Raw genomic sequence first — 22734 nt, 5'->3', positions numbered from 1 at the left:
CAGAGCCTGCCCCGGGGCCGTGCAGCTTTTAGGCCAGGGAGCGCCACACACGCCCTTCCCGGAACCACGTTTTCAGTTGGCATAAAATGGAATCTGGAGGATTACGAAGAAAATTATATTAATTATAATAATTATATTGAGACGCGGTTGGCAGAGTGTTCAGAAACAAAAGCGTGATCTGGTCATCTGCGTGCGTCGTGGGTGGGCGTGGGACGTGGGTGGGGGGGCTGTTGCTGAGCCAGCTGCGGGTCCCGCTGGCCGTACGCACCATGCTGTCGCGTTCACGGTGGAGGGAGGCAGTGCGTTTTGGACGGAACGCGGAGAAAATGAGGCACCCACGTGTCCGTCCCAAGTTCAGGAATCTCGCGTCGTGGAGCCTGGCTCCCCGGGTCTGGGCCGTCCTCCAGCGGTGACAGGACCAGCCTAGGCTGGTCCCCGTCCCCTGCCCTCTACCCAGGCCCCTTATGGCTCAAACTCTGAGGACCCAGTCCTCGATTGCGACCCTGCCCTACCGCCCTGGGGACCACGCTGTGCCCGGAGAGGCGGAGAGGACACCGTGGCCGTGGCCCGGCAGGCGGCCCTGGGGAAGCTGGGATGGCACCGAGAGCACGTGTGCACACACAGGACACGTCTCCGCTCCGTCTCTGCATTCCTTGCCGGGCATCTGTGCGGGACGCACTTCTCTCTGACTCCCGGGAGTCCTTCCCTTCTCCCGCCTGTGTGCACCCCAACAGGGCTGTGCTGGGCTGGACCCCGGAGCCCTGGGAGCCGTCTGGGGGGGCTCGGCCCGCGGGCCCACGAGCACTGCCTTCCGACTCAAGCACGTTCCCGGCCACGCACAGAGACCACGCAACAGCCACTGTCCGAGGGCGACAGCCCAGCACGCTGGCTCTCGGGAGAGAACGACCTTCGAGAGTCACCCCTTCCCCTCTCCCCCCCCAGTGTAGAATCAAATAGTAATTAACACCCACTCAGCCTGACACCGACTATTTATTTTGTTCTAACTGTGTGGTTCCCGTATTATCGCTGCCCACCCTGCCGTTAATGGAAATGTTAATAACCCACACCAGGTTGTTGTGACAGATGCTTGGCCTCATTATCAGAAATTCTTATTTACCGCTCCATTAAACAACAGAATCACACAAAAAAACAATTCAATCAAAACTAACTGGAGGAATTTTAACAGCCACATTAATAATCCAAAACATAAATAAAGTTAATGTCTTTTGCATGTTTGCCATCGGCAACTCTATCGCAAAATTACTGTTGTACAATTAAAACGTGAAAGGCGAAATTGAGCACGGCCATTACCCCGGTAGTCGGTTAGAACTGTCTGTGCGTGGTCTCCCCCGACCTCCAACCCCAAGGTTTCCTTTTCAAACCCTGGGCCCACGACCCTTCTCTGGACACGGAGGTCCACAGAAACTGGTGCTTCTGCGGGCTCGAGGCGGCTCCTGGAATTCAGGGGCCACGTGCCTGGACAAGACCCGCCGGTTGCGTGCGGGGCGGCTGAGCCACATGAACTGCCGTCCCCAAGCTGAGATGCTCCGATGTGCCCACCAGCTGTCCTGTCACACAGAGCTTTTGTGCCGTAAAAATGCCGCAGGGAGTGAGGATTTTTTTGATGACGACACAGGCAGGGAAGAGAGAGAAATGTGTGTAAACACAGAGCAGAGCGTGTCGGTTTCGAGACCTACTTTTCTGGCTCCCGGAAGCTTCTGGGTCTCCGTCCCTGCAGGATGACCTGACTGGGGAAGGTCCCCTTGTGTACGGCCCCAGATGCAGTTCTGGTTTGGCATGGAGCATGTTCGGAGGGAACTGATGGAGCCTTTGATGAGCCCTTGTCTGATGGCTCTCCCCCCTTCGCCCCCGTGGTGTATAGAATGTTTTGGGAACATGCGTGAAATCAGTTTTTAGAAGCAATTTAGTGCAGCGCGCTCTGGCATTTGCTGATAGCAGATCGCCTGCAAACAGCACCGAAGAGGGGCTCACAAAGGTGAAGGCGCAGAGTGGAGATTCTCTCTGCACATCTCATGTCGGGGCTGATGATGCCGCCACACAGCTGTGAGCCAGTCCTTGGCAGCCACGGAGCCGCCAGAGACAGCACAAGCTTTTAGAGGCACCCTGCGCCTGGAGATTTCTGGAATCTCCTGGGCTTCTGGCTGATTGTGTAGGGAGGCCCTGCAGGTTGGGTGCTGGGGGCTGCACGCTGGCAGGCAAGCCCCACAGAGCAGGACGGGCAGCTTACTCAACCCCCTAGGCGGACTCGCTGCCCCCGACATGGCCACCAGCCATCAGTCACTGGGGAACAAACGGCCACTGGAACAAAATGGCTGTCCCTGGCTCAGTCTTAATTTGCTGGGAAGCAGAGAGTGCTAGCTCATGGCCACCTGGCTCCAGGCCCACTGGATCACCAGAATGACCTGGTCACTTAACAGTCCTGAGCTACAGACCCTCCACCCTCCACCAAAACATCGTCCCCTCCCATGGGAGGGTCATCCATCTGGCCCGTGGAAGTCTCTCTCTTGCAGGGACCCTGCGGACCCTCCGCCTCTGACTCTAGTTTGGTCGATTACAGGGGAGTGGTAGTGACATGTGGGTAGGGGTGACATAGGCCACCTCCCAGCAGAAGCTTCCAGAGGGTTCCCTGGCCAGTTACCTCCTCTTTTCCCGCAACCACCTGACCTAGCAGGTCCTGCATGGGGACTGACCCCTCAGTCTGTGTCTTTGAAAGAAGATGACAGGAAGCTGGAGAGAAAGAGCTGGCCTTGAAGGATGGGGAAGGTGCACGAGAGAAGTTGCCACTGGTGTTTCAGCCACGCGGAGTCTGTAGTTATTTGTTGCCATGGCACAATGTGCTTGAAATTTCCTAAATGTCAACCGGGCCTTAGGCTTGGTGCTGAGGGGTAGGTGGATACAAGGATGCGGAAACAGGTGTAACAAGAGAGACAGGTCACAATAATCATGATACAGGGTGTAACGTGAGGGCAGGTTCCAAGGGCCACGAGAAGTCACTTCTGGCTGGGGGACACAGGCTCTTTCCTGGAAACAGAGTATCCTTCAAAAATGGGGCAGATTTAACATGGGACTACGGGCCAGGGAAGCACGGGCGAAGTAAGAGACAGGAATGGGAAGGGCGAGGGTACGGAGGTGACAAGGCAGGGTACCTGCTGGGGTCACATCAGACAGACAGTCATCAGATGCCAGTGCTACCTGGGGCCACACCAGGCATCTATTCATGCTGAACCATGCTAAGCCATGCTAGGCCATGATAAGTTATGCTAGGCCATGCTAGGCCATTCTAGGCTATGCTAAGTTATGCTAGATCATGCTAGGCTATGCTAGGCTATACTAAGCCATGCTAGATCATGCTAGGCCATGCTAGGCCATGCTAAGCTATGCTAGGTTATGCTAGATCATGCTAGGCTATGCTAGGCCATGCTAGGCCATTCTAGGCTATGCTAGGTTATGCTAGGTCATGCTTGGCTATGCTAGGCTATACTAAGCCATGCTAGATCATGCTAGGCCATGCTAGATCATGCTAGGCCAAGCTAGGCTATACTAGGCGATGCTAGGCTATACTAAGCCATGCTAGATCATGCTAGGCCATGCTAGATCATACTAGGCTATGCTAGGCTATACTAAGCCATGCTAGATCATGCTAGGCCATGCTAGATCATACTAGGCTATGCTAGGCTATACTAAGCCATGCTAGATCATGCTAAGCCATGGTACGCCATGATAGGTTAAACTAGGCCATACTAGACCATGCTAGATAATTCTAGGCTATGATAGGCCATGCTAGATCATGCTAGGCCATGTTAGGTTTCTACTTTCATTTTTTGTAACCCAGTGATTCATTATTTGGGTAGAGCAAACTTTTAACGGAAACTTTGAGGATCATTGTTAACATTTTAATGTAACAAGGTTAAGTATTTCTTTATATAATCAAAAAAATTACACATTTCTCAGTTCACTTTAATTACATCAACCCCTTTCTGGCCAAACACTCTTCCTGATTTCCTGTCGAAGTAAATAGGAAACAGAATTCTCTAATGTAGTTTACCTTCTCAGCACACTTGGCCAGCACATCTGTTCCCCTAAGCCAAGATACCTGGAGACAGGCTCCAGCTCGGGGTAATTATCTAACCTCCGGGGCCTTCGCAATACATAAAGGAGGCTTAAACAGATCATGGCTCTTCAGCTCAGTGGGGGCCAAGTCAGAACTGGAGACAGAGCAATGACTCAGAGCAGGGAAGTCGGGAAGGAGCAGAATCTCAAAAGGTGAGCCGGGCCTGCAGACACAGAGGCTTCGCTCCCTTCTGGGCAGGGGTACAGTTCACAGGAGAAAGACAGGGGAATCACTGCCGTCACCGAACATAAAGCCTGAGGCCCACGGTGCCCCACGAGGCCGCCAGCCCTGCCTCGAGAAACTCAGGGTCTGTCAACGACCATTCGGTGCGACATCACACGGTAGTTTTTTTAAAAGCCTGCAACAGACAGTTCAAAGTGAGAAGATGGTGTTTTATAAATCCGTGATAAACAGAGAAGACGAGGATGGCCCCTTCCTCAACCTCCAGCCCCCTGTCTCCAGAAATCTGCAGGGCCTTCTGTAGAGTGCTCTCATCTAGTCTGACGGCTGCTGGAATCCTAGCAGCCCATGAGGGGCGTGACAACGGCGTTGAGGGCGGCATTGAAGCGTGGCGTCTGGGCTCACTTCACCCTCATGGCCCGCAGAGGCGGGGGCTCGTCGCCGCCATTCATGCAGGGGAGGCTGGGGCCGGAGAGAGCAGGACCCGGCCCCAGGTCTCCACTCACCCCCCACTCTAAGCTGGGCAGCTCGGCTCGGCTCCCACCTGGGGGTGGGCAGGGGATTCAAGGCCACGTTCCTGGGGTCCTGGGGCAGCCGCCTCGGCCCAGCGCCTTGTCACTCAGGCTGGCGCTCTGCCCTCCAGCTCAAATGTCTGTCTTTGCTCCAATCACCTCACTGCTGAGCCAGAACAAACACAATTCTAAGGAAGCTTAACAAGAAAAATCAGGAAACTGGTCACAGAAAACCTATTTTTCAAAGTAATCAATGCCACGGACTCCAGGCTACAGAGGCTGCAGGCCGGAGGTTGTGGGAAAAGCCCTGGGCGGCGAGTTTTAGGATCCAGGCTCAGCCTGCGGGACCTCGGACACAGTTCGGTCTCCCCGAGCCTCAGCTTCTTTTGTAAAATAGGAGAAAATACCAGACTCGGTGGGTTTCAGAGACGAAATGAGCTAAGTCTTGAGAGGGTACAGATCAGCGGCCAGCAAGGAGGAGGCGCTCTGTAAGGCGGCTTGAACACGGTGTCTCGCTCCAAGCTCATTCCCCCGCACTCGCCGACTGGTGAATGGCCCAGTGGGTGCGAACGGCACATTGGTCCTGCTTGGCCTGTGTCCCTGCTGGGACTGTCGGTAATTAAGTCACTACGTGCTGACGCGTTTAAACGTCCGACTTTCCTCACGGAAACGTCCGTCTTTCCTCCTCATGAACCAGGAGCTGGACAGGCATGTCCTGGGCACTCTGCCTTCCACAGCCCTGGACGCCGGTACCTTGGATCATGGAGACACTCCGAGGACCCGCCTTCTGCTCCCCGCACCCTCCCTTATGTAATCTCCTCTTGGGAACACTTGCTTCCGACCACGGAACATGGCAGACGCGGTGGCCAGTGGCACCGTGATGAGCTTGCAGGAGACTGTGTCTCTCCACAGCTCGTGCCCCTCCTGCCGGCCCTCTGTCCTGCCCCCTCCCGTACCCGCTCTGACGAAGCCAGCGGCCACGTCGGGAGATGTCCCATGGAGAGGCTCATCAAGGCCTCCGTCCAACAGCCCACGAGACACAGTCCTGCCAACGACTACACCAGCTTACAGATGGACCCTTTCCCGGTCCAACCTTTGGATGAGACAGCAGCCCTGGCTGGCACCTTGGGAGAGACCCAAAGCGGGGGATGCAGCTAAGCTGTGCCTGGATTCCTGGCCCCCACACGCTGTGAAGCGGCACAGGTGTGTTTCAAGCAGCTGCGCAGGGAAAATTTGTTATGCAGCAGTACACCCAACAGGCAGGAAGGCCCAGACTCTGCACATCCTGGGCTCTGCCAGACGGGCTCGAATCTGGTGTAGTACCGCTCATAAATGTGGGATTTCATGGTGTTCAAGCAAGAACTCCTGTTATGTCCAACACGTGTTCATAACTGGTCCAGACCCAGCTCTGGGCTTGGCACCGTGAGGGTGCAGAGGAACACCGCTCCGGGCCTTCTGATCGATAGACGTGCCGCAGGAACTACGGAAGTCTGGAGCTTGGGGGGTTTGAGGGGTTCTGCTACCAGTGCCTCCAGAGCAAGGGCGAGGGTGAGATTGGGAAGGCTCTGAGTCATGACCGAGCGAGCTTGGACGTGTGGCAAGGAGGAGGGAGGCCCAGGCAGGGGACTCAAGCAAGGGACAGGGCAGCAAAGGTGTGCTGAGGACACTTAATCTTCCCCAGCTTGGGATGCGGGCTGATCTGGGATCACGTGGCAGCTGCAATCCCAAGATGCTGGTTTCAAAAACCATGGCTTAAAAAGTTGCTTCGGGGCACCTGGGTGGCTCTGTCGGTGTAGCATCTCTTAATTTCGGCTCAGGTTATGATCTCACAGTCTCTGAGTTTGAGCCCTGCGTCGGGCTCCGTGCTGACGGTGCGGAGCCTGCATGGGATTCTCTGTCTCCCTCTCTCTCTCTGCCCCTCCCCTGTCCACACATTCTCTCTCCCTCTCAAAATAAATAAACATTTTAAAAACTTTTTTTTAATAAAAAAAATAAAAAACAGTTGTTGCAACAGGCAGGGAGGTTGAGGCCTGAGAGTTTCAAACCCGTAATCGCAAATGTGGCTCTGTCACCGCTATTTCAGTGATCCAGGTGAGCACCGAACATCTGATTTCATCCAGTGATGTTCCCTGCTTTCCGCCATCATCGATGCTGTCCCCACCTGCCACCGACTGACTGCCACCACCTGCCGGCAGGAGATGCAGGGGTGAAAGCCGCTCAGACAAGCCAGCTGTGCACTGGCACCTGTTGCTGGGCTTTTCTCCTCGCCTACGCAGGGACCGTCCCGCCAGAGCAAGACCCAGGCCCTGCCAGGCCACGACTGCATTATAACCACTGGCGGTCTGTGTAACGCAAACCACAGCCCGCATCCTATGCGGACTGTATTCGCCAAACTCAAGTGAGAGGAAGGATGTTTATCCTCACGTCACACCTTCGAAAACTGAGCCTGAAGGGGTTAATTTGTTTGGCCCAGAAGGGGCTGGATTTGAACTTGGGTCTGCATAACCAGAAGGCTGTGTTGCCAAGGAAAGGGCTTTGGGAAGCTTTCTGTGAAGGGCCAGACAGCATTTTAAGTTTTGAGGGACACAGGTCTCTGTTGCAACAACTCAACTCTGCCTCTGAACGGCAAAAGCAGCCGCAGACAGTAAGCAAACGAATGGGCGTCTCAATAATACTTTATATAAAAACGGGCACTGGCTGGATTCGGCCCCTGGGCCTGGTTTGCAGACCCTGCTCTGAGTCAATACAGAAAGGGCAGGGATGGGAAGGGGGTCCTCGCCTGCCAGCTTTGTCATGTATAATGAGTCGTGTCGTGTATAATGAGGAATGTCCCCGGCCACCAGCCTCCCGAGCTTGTCCCCGTGACGTCACCCTGGACCCGTCAGGTACATCGGGAACAGCCACCAGGTTCTGGCCACCGGGGACCCCTGTGAGGGTTGAGGGACGGATAAGTACGCGTGTGCCCGGGCAGGCAATGGGGGGCCCGGGAAGTCTGGAGAGGCAGGTGACACGATGCAGGAAGCCCCAGGGGATGAGGCTGCCAGAGACTGGCTTTATTCATGGTGCTCTCATTTCTTTTAAAGAATGAATAAATCTTTTTTTTTTTTTTTTTTTTTTTTTGGGAGAGAGAGCACAAACAGGGGAGGGTCACAGAGAGGAAGACAGAGGATCTGAAGTGGGCTCCGTGCCGACAGCAGTGAGCCCGATGTGAACCTCACGTGAGATCGGGACCTGAGCGGAAGTTGGACGCTTCATCAGCCAAGCCACCCAGGCGCTCCCGTGGTTTTCTCAATTTTTGAAACCCCATGTTCTGATTTTGATTCCAGAGGGCCTTGTTTTCTAAGAAAAATAGCTTCCTTGGATGAGGTGGCTACACTGATGTGTCCTGCCACCACTGACCAGCTGAGCATTCCTGGAGAATTCTCCGGAAGCTTGGGTGCTTCCGTTTTTCTCACCTGTAAAATGAAGGTCACCTCTGAGCCCCACACCCAATGGGACGTGGCAAGTTTGAGCCAAGACAAAGGACACTGCAGGCAGGGTCGCAGGGTGTCTCCCCCCAGTTCCTACTCTCCTCCCACGTCCCACTGCCGGGACCCACTGTGCCCGATGCCAGGGGACCTCCAGGCAAAGCTCCAGATCAAAGGAACCGGTTGAAGAAGTCCGTGTCCGAGTGAGGCTAGGGACCAGGTCGCCAGCAGGGACACGCAGAAGTAAGACTCCGCGCTGCACAAGCTGGGCTGCCCCTCACCCCAGCTCTGACAGCGGGGGCGGGGCAGCTGCAGACCTACGGACGCCCTCCTCCCCGCCACCAGGGAGGCCGGCGCAGACCTTCCTGCTTTACAGGAAGGGAAGTGAGACAGCGTTCCGACAAGGGCAGGCTGGAATCTGAGCCCAGAGCGTCCTGTTCCAGGTGTGGCCTCAGGGATGCTGGCCTGCCCCAAACAAGCCGGGGAGGTGAGAGCCCACGATCAGCTAGTCATCGAACGACTACAAGGCACGTGCTGGGGAGGTCAAGGCACAAGAGAGGCCTGGGGCCTCGGGATGAAACTTGGGGCATCTGTCCCCAGGCAGCAGGTGCACCTCGTGCAGGATACAGATGTCCGTTCCTCCCTCCAGGGTGAGCTGCAGGCTGTGAGCTGTGGGGCATGCAGGGGGCCCCCACCACGCCTGGGCCAGAGGCGAAGAGGCAAGGAGGGCTTCGTGGGGAAGGACCTGAAGGCTGGAGAGAAGAGTCAGGTGGGGCCAAGTCAGCTTTAGCCATCAGACGTCTCTCCGGAAAGGCTTTGTGAGCGGGCAGGGAGCACCGTGGCCACAGTCGTACTCTTGGGGATGACAGGGCTGCACCCGGGGAGGGCACTGGCCGTGAGGACCGGCTGGGCGACTGCTATGACGCCACAGGCAGGTGAACGAGGGCGGTGGCCACAACAAAGGAGAAAGTGACAGAGTGTCTTTGATGTCGGGGACCGCAAGTCAACAAATGGTGACTGGCCGACGGGTCATGGGGATCGAGGACTGGGGGGAACCAAGGCCATCACCCGAGGGGCCGCGTGGGATTTGGGGATGGATGGAGGCATTGCTCCCGGGACCACACACAGGAGTAGACTCGGGAACCGCGTGGCCCCTGAGGATGTGGGAAGGAAGGCGACTGTCCTGAGAGAGTGGACCTACAGAATGGAGTGAACGGCACCAAAGAGAGGGCCAAGGCGGAGCCGGGAGCCAGGGTGCCACCGAGACCGAGCTGGAGACGGCCGCAGTCAGAGCAGGTCAAGGGCAGAGCTGGAAGCAGCCTTAGAATTTCCAACAGCAAAAGGGGCTGAAGCTGCTAAGTCTTGAAGTGGAGGAAGGAACCGAAGGCGGAGGGGAGCTAATCCCCCGGGAGCCTGTGTGCTGACTGCATGCTTGATCATGTGAAGAAGGTGTTATTAATTTTTCTAGATCTGATAATGGCTTCATGGTTTTATATATATATATATATATATATATATATATATATACACATATATATATATATACACATACATATATATGTATGTATACACACACACACTATATACGTATGCACATATGTGTGTGTTTAAGGAGTTCTTTTAGGGATACGCGCTGGGGATGTTTTTGAACGAAACGATATGATGTTTAAAAGAAAGGATACGATGTCTGAGAAATGCTTCTGAGCCAGTGGGCAGAGGGCACAAGTGCAAGTCCCGAGGAAGCAAGACCCCGCGTTGGTGCCGCGGCGGAGCGGGTGGTGGGGGCACAGGGGCGCGCGAGGCTGGCCCGTCTGCCGCTGGGTGTGCCGCAGGCTTCCCTGCTCAGCGGTGACACAACAAACAAAAGGGAGAAGGTTCTTGAATTCAGGAAGAGCTTGGCCGGGAAGGAGAGGCACAGGCAAGGCCCCGGGCTCCGGGGAGAGACTCTAGGGTTGGAGCTCTTTCAAATCCACCATGTGGGGACGATGCCTCCCTCCCCCCAGGGGAGGACCCGTCGTCTATGCACCCAGCAAGCACGCCAGTCTCTGTAAGGCATGAAGACCGTGCAGCCGGTAAGGCTTGACCCTGAACAGCCACGCCCCCTCAGAGGTCACAGGCCAGGCCATCTCTCTGCCCAGAGTGTGTGCTGCCCAAGGGCAGGGCCTGCCTGGGCCTTTCCCCCTTCAGTGGCCTCTCGAGCTGCAGAGCGAGTGGGCGCTCGGCCGAGAAGTCTCAACCCATCACCAATATGGTAATCAGACAAATCTCCCGAGAAGCTGGCCGAGGACTTGGACTCCGGATTGCACGATGTTTGGGATCCTTTCCAGATACAGCATTAGGCATTCAAATATTCTCCATAACCTTCCTACAATGATGGAAATTAGGTTATTAGAAATGTCATTTATCTACCAACATCTCCTGGGCCTCACGTCTGCTAGGAGAGGCAGCAATCCAAGGCGGGGAGCTGCATAGGGAGCCCGTGGCACGGGAGAGAGGCGTCCGGGATTGGGGGGCCAGGAGATGCTCACTGTGGCCGGAGGGGTCCCAGGGGCCTGTCTCAGGAGCAGATTTTATTTTCCCCCTACAGACAGTGGGGACCCACTGAGCGGTTGAAACAGAAAAGTGATGAGATGAGGGTGGGTTGGGGAAGGATAACCCACGCAGGGTGTGGAGGGTGGGGTGGACATGGGGATTCTGGAGGCTTCCACAAGTCCCTGCTGAAGGGCTTTCGCTCACACCTGTGGACACAGTCCGTGTCCCTCGAGGCACTGCAGCCCCGCCCAGGCTCTAGGAGACTCCTTTCCTGCCCTCTGTCCCGGGGAGCTTCTCACTGCACAGTCGGCTTGGTCCTCGCGGCCCTCCTGGCTCAGCCCTCCCCTCCCCTGCTCAGTACCCTATCCCCTGTGTGCTTGCAGTGGCTTTATAGTTAACACAGCTGCCTGGCTCGGTCATCTCACTCCCCTCATGGCCTCTGGACAGGGTTTCCTGGGAAAAGGGATGCTGAAGACTGCCTGGAGGAGGTGGCAGAGGGCCAGGACCATACCTTGCAACTCTCCCTCGCCTGGGGAGGGGAGGGGCAAGCTCTTAATGTCCTCATCAACATCTGCCCAGTCTGCCAGCGTCAGGCACGGAGACACTGGGGGAGGCCCCTTGGTGGGGACTCTCCAGTCTGGACTCGGAGGCAACGGCTCATCAGGTGTTTGTGCATCACGGGAGCCCCAGAGGGTGAGAAGGAGTCTATGGAGCCGCCTCCAGGCCAGGTGAGGAACTCTGAGCACCCGCTGCTCATCTGAGAGCCACGACAATGATCCTGCCTGGCGCGCGGCAGGTCTTGTGCCGCAGCTGACGCCCAGGCCACAGATCATGACAGCCCGTGTGCGAGCCGTGCCTCCACCTACACATGGCCTGGCCGACTGGCAGACCGGCCACCGAAGCTGCCCGTGGTTTCCATGCCGTCATGAGCCTGCGTTCCGCGAGTAGTAACCTGGAGATCCCGCTCCACGAGGACGAGATACCGTGGGCCCGCGAGACAAGACCTCTGCACGAGTACCGCTGACTCTTGGCCGCACAACCATCCGAGGCCAGGGGCGCTCAGAGCCTCCGCCTGTCCCCTGGAGTTCGAGACCAGCTCTGTCTGCCGCTAGGGGGAGCCACAGCAGCGAGGAGCCGGGAGATTGGGCTCCCAATCCAGCCAGCAGTAATTAAAAGCTGACAAGAAAGGTGGTTCGCGGCTAAGTCTCTCATTCTCTGAAAAGGAGCAAGGCAGTCGTTCCCAGATTCCCTTCAGTCTTGTGACGCGACACACAGGCTCAAAGCCACCCGACGGCACCTGAAACAACCCAAGGACTGCAGTGTAGGACCGACTGTTTTCCCTCTTTAGCAAAAGGTGTCCTGTTTCAAAGGACCTGACCTCTCGTGGGCGCTTCCTCTCGCGGGCCCAGGAGGAAGTCCTGACTCCCTCTTTTGGAGACAGAACCTTGCCAGTCCTTCTTTTTCCCAGAGGGACAACTGCGGTGCCTGGAAAGCCAGGTGGGCCTGGGACTCTGGCTGCCGTGGGTACAGTGAGGACAAGCTGCTGGGGTGTCAGGGCTCCCAGAGATCACCCTGCCCGGACCCAGTCCAGGTGACTCCCAGGGTGCAGCCAAGGGCACGGCCGCTCCAGGGAGGGAGGGGGGCGGCGAGGGGGAGAAAGGTCTGCTGAGGGAGGGTGAGCTCCGTGACTCCTCGGGGCACTTTTATATCTGTTTGGAATGTGACACACGTTCCGCAAAAACCCGGCAGAATTTGTCAAAATGATGGCAAAGTTCCTAAGAATGGCTGAGAAGTTCTGTAGGACAAAAAACAGGGCGAGTGCCACTAAACAGGAAGAACGCGTAATAAAGCGGGGGCGGGCAAGGGGACGGTGGCACCAGGGCATCGGGAGGAGAGGTCACGCGGAGATGGTGGGATCGGAGCGACGTCTCCGAAAACCGACCCCTGAGAAGCTCACTTTGACCAGGCACCAAGGCCGATTCTGGAGGCGTTGGGGGGCATCTGGGAGAAATGAAACCGTGAAAATCTGGAAGACAGTCTAGCTACACGTGGGGCTCCTGGATGCAAGTGGTGGTCCAGCACGTCCAGGGCCCTGACACACAACTGGAACACAGGGAAATCAGCAACGAACAACAGAAAAGGGAAAGCGTGGGCCACCAGCAGGGTGGAACGTGACATCCCTAATGTAAACGGAGCCCTCACACATCAGCCCGAGAACAGGAAGCCGGTGTGAAACGCACCGCCTACAGTCACGGGCAGCTAATGGCAGAGCAGTGACTTACAGGCCTGAGGACTGAACAACAGTGACATAGATTTTCTCCTAACAGACGAGGCAGGACCTAAATGTGGATGCAGAGAGGCCACGAAACCCACATCCTCGTCGCCACTAAGCGGGGTGTCAGTGTGTTTAGGTTCCTCCAACAAAAAATCGCTCATGTCCTTTGAGCCAGGAGTTCTGCTTCTAGCGTTTTCCCCCAAGGAGAGAACCAGAGAGGTTTTAAAACACTGGCAACAGTGTTCACAGAGGGTTTGTTTGAGACCGTGAGGTCCCGCACCCAGCGCCCCATGCCAGCGTCCCCCGTCGGCAGAACAGCAGGAAGAACCCGAGAGGTTGTTTGCGAAGGTCCCCTGCCAGCTGGACCTGGCCCGGGCCTGCCCCATTGGTACCACCGGCCTCGTTCAGGGGAGGCCTCACCCATGCAGCAGTGAGCCCCGCTTGCCCGCTCCCCCAAACCCCTCGCACAAACACACCATTCACCAGATCCACACGTGACCTGGCCAAAACCACAAGTCCCAGCTCCTTTGAACCAGCTTGCAGCCCCCAAGCCTCTCCTGTGTGGAAATTCTGGAGTCCCCGCTGCTTCCAGCCCCAGGAGGGGGCTACCGATGCAATCCCAGACCCGGTCTGGAGCCACCCCTGCTGGACCCCGATGCAAAGGGCAAGATCTGGAGAAGCCTCGGGAGGCTGGGAGGGGGTATTTTGCCCCCCACAGAAGGGCTGGGCCCAGAGACCCTGCAACATCGGCTGGACCGGCGGGGCAGAGAGGACAAGTGCACTCCGAGCGTCTGAGGGCTCAGCGGGAGTGGAGGGGTCTCCTAGCCTGTCCCGAGCGGGAGCACGTGTGGGTTCCACTCAGCCTCCGTGGATGGGCGGGCGGCACACATAGGTTAATTCGCGCACGTCCACAGGAAGGTGCCGGGGCGCTCACGCAGGGAAGGAGACGGAGCAGCCAGACTTGGGAGCGCATGTGGCCTCTGTGCCGGGGCACCGGGACACAGGGGCTGCACCGGCCCGGCGGCCCCGACTCCCCGGGGACGGCTCTGCCTCGGGCCTTCGGTGTGCCAGGCCTGTCTGCAAGTCCACGGGGATGGGGAGGCTGGGAAAGCCAGTGCTGGGCTCTCCACAATCGAGGCAACGGAACAGGAGGCCCAAGAGGAGACTTGGTTTGGATGAATGTCCCAGCTGGGCCCCTGCTGAGCTACTGCCAATAGCCCAGCTGTGTCGCAGAGCAGCCCCCACCCCCAGGCATCACCAGGGCCTTCCCTTTCATCTCTCGTCCCCCAGCAGCGGGAGGGCCTTGGGAGCGGGCGGTGCTTCGGGCACTGGGGCCATTCCATTTTACAGGATGGAAAACAGAGACCGGAGTAGTAACCACCCAAGGACCTGCCTCGCGTGCTCCCCCACACGCGTGCCCTCCTGCTCTCCTCTGTGACACAGGGCAGCTCCCGAAGGCCAGAGGGGCTGCTCAAAGCTCTGCAGGGTTTTGACCTTGCTCCTGGACCCTGGCAGAGAAGCGTCTGTCCGGGGCCAGTGACACCATGGTCAGGCCAGGGGAGGATCCTGGGCCTGGTGGCTGGACCCCTCCTGAGCCCGATGCCCATATGCAAAAGAGACGGGTGGCTTTCCCCCTGCAGGACGCCGTGGGGCCTGAGCTCCCGAGCCCACCCTGCCCAGAAGCCCTCGGAAGCAGTGACCCGCCAACATCTCTGCACGGCGATCTCTATGATGGCAGCTTTTCACAGCAGGAAGTGAAAGGTGAGGCTGACCTTGTGTTTCCTCCCCCCGAGCAGGGCTGCTTCCCCGAGAGGCCCCTGCACACGCACTCCTCCCCTCCACGGCAGCCCGCCTCGCCCCAGGCGCCCACGGCTCTCCTCCTCCTGCGTGTCAGGTGATGGGTGGAGCCCCAACGGGATCATCCGACCGCACACCCGGGTCATAGTGTCCGCCCGGCCTCTGTGGGCTCTGCAGCGTGCCCCGTGGTCGTGGAGCCAGACCGCAGTCTCTGGGCCCATGGCCAGGCCCTGAGCATCAGGTGTGTCTGGGCCATCAGCTCAGGCCCAGGCCGAGCACTTGGCTGCCTCAGTCACTTTCTGGGCCAGAACTGCTCCCGGCCGACATCTCCCCGTCAGGGTTCCACTGGGTGTTCTCTCCTCTGCCATGACCAGCTCGGCGCTCTAGATGGGCTCGCGTGAGTTTGGAGAGGGACTGCATTCTGTCTTTAAAACTGGGCGGAGGGGCGCCTGGGTGGCTCAGTTGGTTGAGCATCTGACTTTGACTCAGGTCATGATCTCGGGGTTCGTGGGTCCAACCCCGTGTCGGACTCTGTGCTGACAGCTCGGAGCCTGGAGCCTGCTTGGGATTTTGTGTCCCCTTTATTTCTGCTCTCCCACCCCCCACTTGCGCTCTGTCTCTCTGTCTCTCAAAAATAAACATTAAAAACAAAACGGAACTGGGCCGAGGCTCAGAGGGGAGGCAGAGCTAGAGGCGGTCAGGAGCGGCTCACCTTGTCCCACCCCTGAAGGGCAGGTGGAACGACAGCTGTCCATGCATCCCTGGACCAGGGCGCCAGGCCAGGAACCTCTCGTTCTTCAGTCTCACCGGATCTTCACCATGACCCTGTGATAGAGGCCTCAGGAAATCTAACCTCAATCCACAGAGGCTCTCACAACACCCCCTGCCTCCCAAATAAGGAGGCTCGGTTAGAGCCCACCAGCGGCAGGGACGGGCTGCAGCAGACAACAGCAGAGCCGAGCGGGGGCTGCTGGGCTGGCGGGTCGGGGCAGGTGCCGATGGGCTGAGGGGTCCCCACACTGTGAGAATGAGTGCCGTCATCCCCCTTTCCTGGCTGCAGGAGCGGGAGGGTCCTCTGCTTCCACGACCCCCACCATCACAGGGAGAGCAGGTGCTCCGGCCCCACGGGTCACCCCCAAGCGTTCATGATGGGATCACTTCTTGATCAGAGTGGAAGAAGATCTGAATGGAAAGCCCTGGGCTTGGTTTGGGGCCAGTCAGGTCTGGTCTGCTGAGTTTTGTGAGAAGCCCTCAGGGTGTCGGGGCTCCTGGGCTTCTGTCCTCCCTGAACGAACAGCGGCCGCAGGGCAAACGGGAGCTGGGGCTTCCCAGGGGAAGCCTCCCTCTGGGACCTCCACGTGTGTCCCTGACCCGGGGTCTCCACCCTCTGGGGTGCCGCCTGCTGTCATTTGTCTCTGGTGTCTGTGCCTCTGAGCTGGGCTGCTGGCTTCCCACCCCACCCCTACCCCCACCCCCACCCCCACCCCCACCCGCCCACAGTGCTCCAGAGTACTGCTGTGTTTCAGGCAGAGTCCTGAGGACGTTGGGGTGAATCGGACGGGTTCTCCGCTCCGTGGGGTGCACAGACACAATGCAGACGGGAAGTGCAGGAGGCTGTGTGTGCAGCATGTTCTGGGACAGGGTGGGGAACACGGGGTCCGCCCGCAGAGACGGGGAGGCAGCTACTCCCCCGAGGTGCAAGCCCCGAGCCCGGGCTGTAGGAAGGCTGGGGTCTTCCCGGGGACGGGAGGCGAGAGCAGGGATTCTGGGAGGCAGAGCTGGTGTTCGCTCCAGGGGAGAGTGGCCTGGGAGGCCTGGAAATACAGGCAGGGGCTCATGTGCCCGGCCCTGGCCCAGGGCAGGAGGGCAGCCTGATCCCGCAAGTGGGGGCCCATCCTTGAGTGCCACGTGTCTCGGAGGCCAGGATGTGGGCTCCTTTCCGGAACCGAGGACACAGAGAGGGGCCTGGAGATTCTACTAGGGACGACGGGAACAGCAGCCATGCCACGGCATCCCCAGACAGGGCTCTGCACCTCTCCCAGGGAGAGTTCTGGCCGCCAGTGCTATGCACCCTGCTACAGTGAGCACCCATTCCCCTGGGGATCCTCCCTCCCCTTCGGTCCCTGTGCTTCAGGTACAGATGACATCGCCGGCTTTGCGGCCCTCAGGCCATTGGCCACAGCGTCTGGTATGCAGATGGGTCATAAAGGCAGGCTCGGGAGAGCCAGTGGGTTTCCCCTGTGGGTGCTGTTGAAGGCAAACTCCCTTCCTGCTGCCTGGAGCTGCAGGGCCACTGAGATGAGAAGCCTGCCCAAGACAGGAGCAAACAGGAGAGTGGAACCAACGGGGGACAGCATTCCAGCTTGTTAGGATGCTGGATCCAGCCATGCCTGAACCCGTATCCGGGCTCTTCAGCTGTTTTCTGTTACGTGAGTTAATAAATGATTCTTTCAGCTTAAGCCTGTATGCCTTGGGTTTCTATCTCCTGCAAACTGGAGTCCCTGCTGATGTATTATCTTTATCGATTTGTAATGCCCAGACTCAGAAATCAATCTCAACGAGAAATTTCCTCAAAATCACCTTGTCTCCGTGAAATGAAACAGACTTGAATATTATACATTTGGGCTAGACTGAGACCTTTTGACTCAAAACACCTTGCTTTGCAGATGAGGCCCGGCAAGTCGAGTGTCTGACCCAGGGTCTCAATCATCTGTTCACGAATACTGACCGGCCCTGTCTGTCACATTTCGCACATTCATCCTTTGGGTGGGACAGACGAGTCAGGGGCAGAACCGGCATGAGGACCCAAGTCGCCTTAGTCTTAGCTCACAGTGTTCCCCTCTGCTCCGTGATACCTCAAGGCTGGGCCCAGAGTGGTTAAGTGACTTGCCCGTGGTCACACAGCCAGGTACAAGGGACGGACTCCCCTGCGGCCCCAGGGCAGCTAACATGAGCACCGAGAAGCCTGCTTCCCCGTCTTCTCCACCGAAATACCAAACGCCCTCCCATTTCATCACCTGGGGCCGTGGTCCTGCTCCTTCCCGAGTCCCGAACCTTAGGGCCCAGACCCTGGTCAGTGCCCGTTTCCCTCCGACACAGGCAGGCAAGTCTCACCCTTTCTCCCCCGGGGTGCACGGCACCCCCTCTCCTGGTGTCCGCCCGCCCTCTCTGCCTCTGTGTTGTGTCCTCGGGAGGCTGGAACTCACATTATGGTGGAAGCAGCAAACACACAACCTCCCTCCCTGCCATCACCCATCCGAGGTCGTGCGGGGAGAGCAGACCTGTGGGGCCACGTGCCTGGGGGTTTTCAGGTGTGGCTCCGAGGGGAATCCCCTGGCGCAGAGCCTGGACCTTGGCACTTAGCGGGCTCGTCTGGTCCCTGTCCCCGCTGTCTGCCCGGGGGAGGGAAGGGGTGGCCTCCCAGCACCCTGGCTGCCCACTTCCCAAGGGTTCACTCCTGCACCCTGTCTTGCTGCCCTCCCCTCCCCTGTGTCAGGAAGAGCGCTCCGTGGAGAAGCTTGGCCTCACGAGGGTGCCTCGGGCAGCAGAGGTACGAGGGTCACGGCAGTCAGGGGCAGATGCCGCCGTCACTCGTCGCTTTGCTTCAGGATGAGGCATCACGGATTAGCCCTGCCCCCCGCTTACTCCCGCCCGCCCTGAGACATGAATTCCATCCACTTCCTGGCAGCTGATGTGGGCGCCTCCTGGTGCCAGGAGTCCCTGAAGTTGCTCTCCTGCCTCATCTTCATGGGAGTTTGGGGGCCTCTGTTCGCAGGACAGTAAAGGCGTTCAGGTCTCCTTTGGTCCTAAGCTCAGGACGAGGAGCATCTTGAGACGTGTGGTCGTGGTCCCGTGAAGAGGAAGCCAGGCCAGTCCCATCTGACAAGGGAAGGCAGAGGTATTCACCGAGCTCCCAAGGACCTGGGCACAGAGGGAGAAACGTGGAACTCCTCCTGCGGGGGTGTCGGAGAGCTTTCTGGAGAAGAAGCCACTGGAGCAGGGTCCTGGGCGGCAGGGGGAGGAATCCAGGGCTCCGGGGGAGCAGTGCTGCACACACTGCATACAAGTCCGCTTGGGGGCTTTAAAGCCTTTCTTGGTACCTCCTGCACGTGCCCTTGGCAAGACAGCTGGCTCTCCAGAGCGTGTGCGTGGGGCCAGATGGCCCTGGAGCCCGGGCTCGGTGGCTAGAGCCTCCCTTTCCTGGGGGTGACGGGTCCAGGAGGCTGAGGCCGGGCGAGGTGGGGAGACAGCATGGGGCGCAGGTGCGTGAGGGGTGAGGGGGGCGGCAGGACTGGCCTGGAGGGAAGAGCCGGGGCGGGGACCCCTCCCGGAGAGGGGAGCGAGACAAGGGGCCCGGGCCCCGCCTGCGGCCTCCTGCCCACCGGGGCTCGGCGTCAGCTCAGCACCGCTGGAAAATCCCCGTGCGCCATTATTCACAGCGGCTCTTCTCCCAAAACCCAAACGGCGGCGACAACCCAAGTGTGCGTCAGCGGATGCAGAGAGAGAAAATGCGTGTGCGCAGAGCGGGATACTCCACAGCCACGAGAAGGAACGAGGTGCTGAGATGTGCTACGAAACTCGAAAACGCGTTCAGTGTAAGAAGCCAGGCACAGGAGCACAAACATCGTGGGATTGATTCCACCCGTATCAGACGCTCCGAACGGGCGAGACAGGCTTCAGTGGGGGTGGCGGCGGGGAGGGGGGGGTGGACAGAGGAGAGGGGAGGGACCGCCGGATGGCGAGGGCTCGGCTCTGGGAACATGGGCCTCCTCACACGGCCAGCGGTGAGGGCGGCACAGCATCGTGAATGTGCCCCAGGCCGCTGAGCGGCTGGGACGGCGGAGTTTACGTCGTGTACAGCTGACCACGGCCCAAGACAAGCTGACGGGCCACCGCGGCATAGAGCACGGAGCTGGGCTTCCGGCCCGTGGTGACGTGGCCGGCCGACACGGCTCCCGGCGCCCACCTGCCTCCCCCCCTGGCCGCAGTCCTTTCCCTGAACGTCCGCCCTGGTCTCTGGGTTTAAGGCTCTGTCTGCTTCTAGCGACCCCCGGCCTCGGGTGCAGCTAGAGCCAACGAGGGGGAGGGAGACAAGGGGCCCCGGCCCAGCCTGGGCAGTTCAGGCACCACTGATCCCAGCTGGCTGGCCGTGCCCTCCCTCTACCCACCCGCCTTGGTGACCCACGTGGGCCCAGGTACCAGAATAGGACTGGAGCCCCACGCTTACAGGTGGCGGGTGCCTCGTCCCCTCCCTGCCCGTGCTCCTGCCTGGCCTCCATGTGCTCCTGGGAGGCCAGGGGCGTCTGCCCCGAACTCCGACTGCCCAGCCCCCCACACCGTCGGCTCTGAGGAACCCGTGGGGACAGATGTGAAGAGAGGCCAATGGAACCTGTGCTTCAAGCATCTCTTTCCCTCATCCCTTGCTTGGCCTTTCCAGAAAAAGCCTGCCAAGTTAGGCCCCCGGCGCTGCCATCTGCCATCTGCCATCTGGTTTATGACTGTAACCTCTCCGAATTGTGAAAGGTCACCTGACGCGTTTCTGTGGGCGGGCCCAGTGGCCAGACCTCCTTCTCCGAGCCTGGGGCTCTGTGCTCAGGGGAATTCTGGTGGTTCCCGGCCCAGAGCACGGCCCGCTCACTGCCCCCACAGATCCGAGCCGGGTTCCCCCAGCAGAGGAGGAGGAGAGCGGGCAAGGGCCCTCGGGCCGGAGGGGAGGCAGGGGACGGAAGCCCGAGCCGATCTCAACGCAACACGATGCTTCTACGGAAGGGACAGCCCTTGAAACAAACTCAGGATCCACGTCTTATCTAAAAGGGGTACAAGCAACGATCCGGGTGGCTTTCCGAGGCCTGAGATGGGGCCATTGCCAGGAGGTCAGGCTGAGGCCCAGCCAGGGACCGAGGGCGATAGAGTACAAGCATCCCCTGCAGATGCCAAGGTCCCCACACGCCCGGATGCCCATGCAGGCCGCAGCCTGTCTCCCCTGGAGCACGTCCTGCTGAGCGGGAGGGCTCCAGATGCCAAACAAACCGTCGGGCCTGGAAGCAAGATTGGGAAGCATCACCCCGGCCGTCGGGACTTTCCAGCCCTCGGCAGATCCCGACTTCCCAGCGGTGACCTGGAAACCTCCCGTCCTCCAGCATCACGCTTGGCACCCGAGAGCGCCAGGCCAGGCCTCTCGGAGCTCAGGGGCGCTGGGAACTTACCGGCCTCGCCGACAAAGACCTCGACGGGTGCGCTGGCCGGGCTCTCGCCGATGATGTTGTAGGCCGTCAGGACGACCTCATAGCGCCGGTATTTCTTCAGATCTACGGGTCAAAGGAGACAGCGGTCAGCTCGCCCGGGCCCATCTCCCCGCCTGAGAACCACACCAAGGGGCCGGTGCCACCCGGGAGCCACGGGGGCACGTCACGAGCGTTTCCTTCCTCCTCCTTCCCTGGCCCGGGACTAAAGGTCACCCTGTGCAGCAGCAGAGACCCGTCCCACTTGCACTCAGGGTAAAGGCAGCAGCAAGGCCCCCTTCGGAGGAAAGAATCGAGGTGACAGAGTGTGACGTGGGCTTTGCCGCTGGGTCCAGAATCTCTCTGTAAGAACTGACAGAGTGAGACCCTGGTGGTTAAAAAGGAAATACATTGGCCTCGGAGTCTTTAACAACCACATCCTGGGAAGAGAAGGGTGTGCGAAGCCACGTATATAGGATTACACAGGGCACGCGGCAAAAGCAGCCGACCTTTGAGCCAAAACATTCTGGAAGGTTGTCCCGCTGGTGGATCTTGTTTCGTCACAGCCTGGCTTTCCTGAAGCCCAACGTGCGGGTCTGACCCCCTGAGTGAGTGGTGACTCGCGCCAGGCTTCGCATCGTGCCTCCTAGCGAGCCGCCAGTCAGCAGAGGTTCGGAGCCTCAGGACGCCGAGTTCCTTCCACCCCAGCCTCACAGAGGTGCCCACCGGGCCCAGCAGGGTCCTCTCCCCCACTCTTAGCCTTGCCGAAGCCCTGATGCCTCGGAACCCACCGCCGTAGCTTGTTAGTTTCCACCCCGGGACCGTGGGGCTCTTCAGTGTTACCTGAGACAAGCCAGGGCGTATGTGGACGGGGTGTAGTGGGGCCCCTCTCTCGCTTCAGAACCCAGACTGAAAAGGCGGGAGGGAGGTCCGGCCAGGAAGCCTCATCTCTGGAACCCGGGCTGCACCTAACCCTCTGAGTTGATCCTCAGCCTGGGACGTATTACGTGCGCACAGGGAACCAGGCAGTAGATGGGGATGCGGGGCAGATGACAGACGATGGGGCGTGTTTGGGGCGCAGTGTGGAGGAGGAGAAAATGGCTCGCCCGAGGCCTGCCCGGGCACTACTGGGATGCGATGGGATGGCACTGGTAAGCCCTGGGAGAGCACCCCCCTTGTACCCACATTCCAGTCCAGGGAGGCTCCCTGCACGGAAGGGGGTCCCATCGGGGGCCCCCTCAGCCCCACATTTGGACCGTGAGACCCTCTGAGGACCAGGAACACAAGGACAAGTGACATGGTGCCACCAAAGGGAAGGGGCGAAGGACGGACGGATGGCCAACATGGGCTGAGTGCACGCGGTGGGGCGCCGCTCAGCCTTGGGAAGGAACAGTGTCTCCAGCAGGCTCCGGCAGGGACAGAGCTCCAAGGGGAAGAGGACAAGGGCTGTGTGGTTTCGCTCGTATGTGTCCCCGAGGGCTCAGACGCAGGGACAGAAAGTGGAAGGTGGGCGCCAGGGGCCGGGTGGGGGGACGAATGTCCACTGGGGACAGGGTCTCACTGTGGGAGAGAAAGGAGCTCTGGAGGCTGGCGGTGACGGGCGCACGCGGTGGGAGCA

The 22734-nt window shown here is 59.1% G+C and overlaps 1 protein-coding gene across 3 annotated transcripts in view; it reads right to left on the bottom strand.

Annotated features, from left to right (window-relative positions):
• SDK1 (sidekick cell adhesion molecule 1) overlaps positions 1 to 22734 on the bottom strand; it is a 597942-nt gene that overhangs the window by 41419 nt on the left and 533789 nt on the right. For all 3 annotated transcript variants that reach the window (XM_047838939.1, XM_047838940.1, XM_047838941.1), the window contains one exon: positions 21102 to 21203. In XM_047838939.1, the coding sequence (XP_047694895.1) occupies positions 21102 to 21203 (102 nt within the window). The remainder of the gene's footprint in view (positions 1 to 21101; positions 21204 to 22734) is intronic.

The sequence above is a fragment of the Prionailurus viverrinus genome, chromosome E3, assembly GCF_022837055.1.
Source record: "Prionailurus viverrinus isolate Anna chromosome E3, UM_Priviv_1.0, whole genome shotgun sequence".
Classification (NCBI taxonomy): Eukaryota; Metazoa; Chordata; class Mammalia; order Carnivora; family Felidae; genus Prionailurus; species Prionailurus viverrinus.
Note: the sequence above shows the minus strand (reverse complement) of the source record. Positions and strands in the feature narration are given on the sequence as shown.